The sequence below is a fragment of the Contarinia nasturtii genome, unplaced genomic scaffold, assembly GCF_009176525.2.
Source record: "Contarinia nasturtii isolate CC-2019 unplaced genomic scaffold, AAFC_CNas_1.1 Cnas_scaffold_810, whole genome shotgun sequence".
NCBI lineage: Eukaryota > Metazoa > Arthropoda > Insecta > Diptera > Cecidomyiidae > Contarinia > Contarinia nasturtii.
The window spans coordinates 810,968-811,389 of record NW_022198157.1 but is presented as its reverse complement, the minus strand read 5'-3'; the positions used below and the strand labels follow the sequence as shown (position 1 = coordinate 811,389).

The 422-nt window shown below is 39.8% G+C and overlaps 1 protein-coding gene across 1 annotated transcript in view; it reads left to right on the top strand.

The window, feature by feature from the left end:
- Nucleotides 1–43: 43 nt before the first annotated feature.
- The window catches only part of LOC116342196, a 1,573-nt gene continuing 1,194 nt past the window's right edge, over nt 44–422 (top strand). The window contains exons 1-2 of the mRNA XM_031769715.1: nt 44–52; nt 130–387. Of these exons, the coding sequence (XP_031625575.1) occupies nt 44–52; nt 130–387 (267 nt within the window). The remainder of the gene's footprint in view (nt 53–129; nt 388–422) is intronic.

The window sequence follows — 422 nt, the reverse complement described above, 5'->3', positions numbered from 1 at the left end:
AAGCCACCTAGTTGCGGAAAACCAGTATTTCCCCCAAAATGCGATGGTGGACGTAAGACATTCAGTTTTTCATTCCTTGACATATAATAGCTAAACATTTTTTCTATCTTTATCTCCTTCTCTCATCAGCGAAACATTCTCGTGGTTCAAAATGCAGTCATAAAAAGCCGCTTAGTTGCGGAAAACCAGGACCTAAAATATCAACAGGACCCAAACTATCTACATGTAGCACAGGACCTAAAATATCTACAGGACCCAAACTATCTACATGTAGAACTGGACCTAAAATATCAACAGGACCTAAACTATCCACATGCAGCACAGGACCTAAAATATCAACAGGACCTAAACTATCTACATGTAGCACTGGACCTAAAATATCAACAGGACCTAAACTATCCACATGCAGCACTGGACCTAAA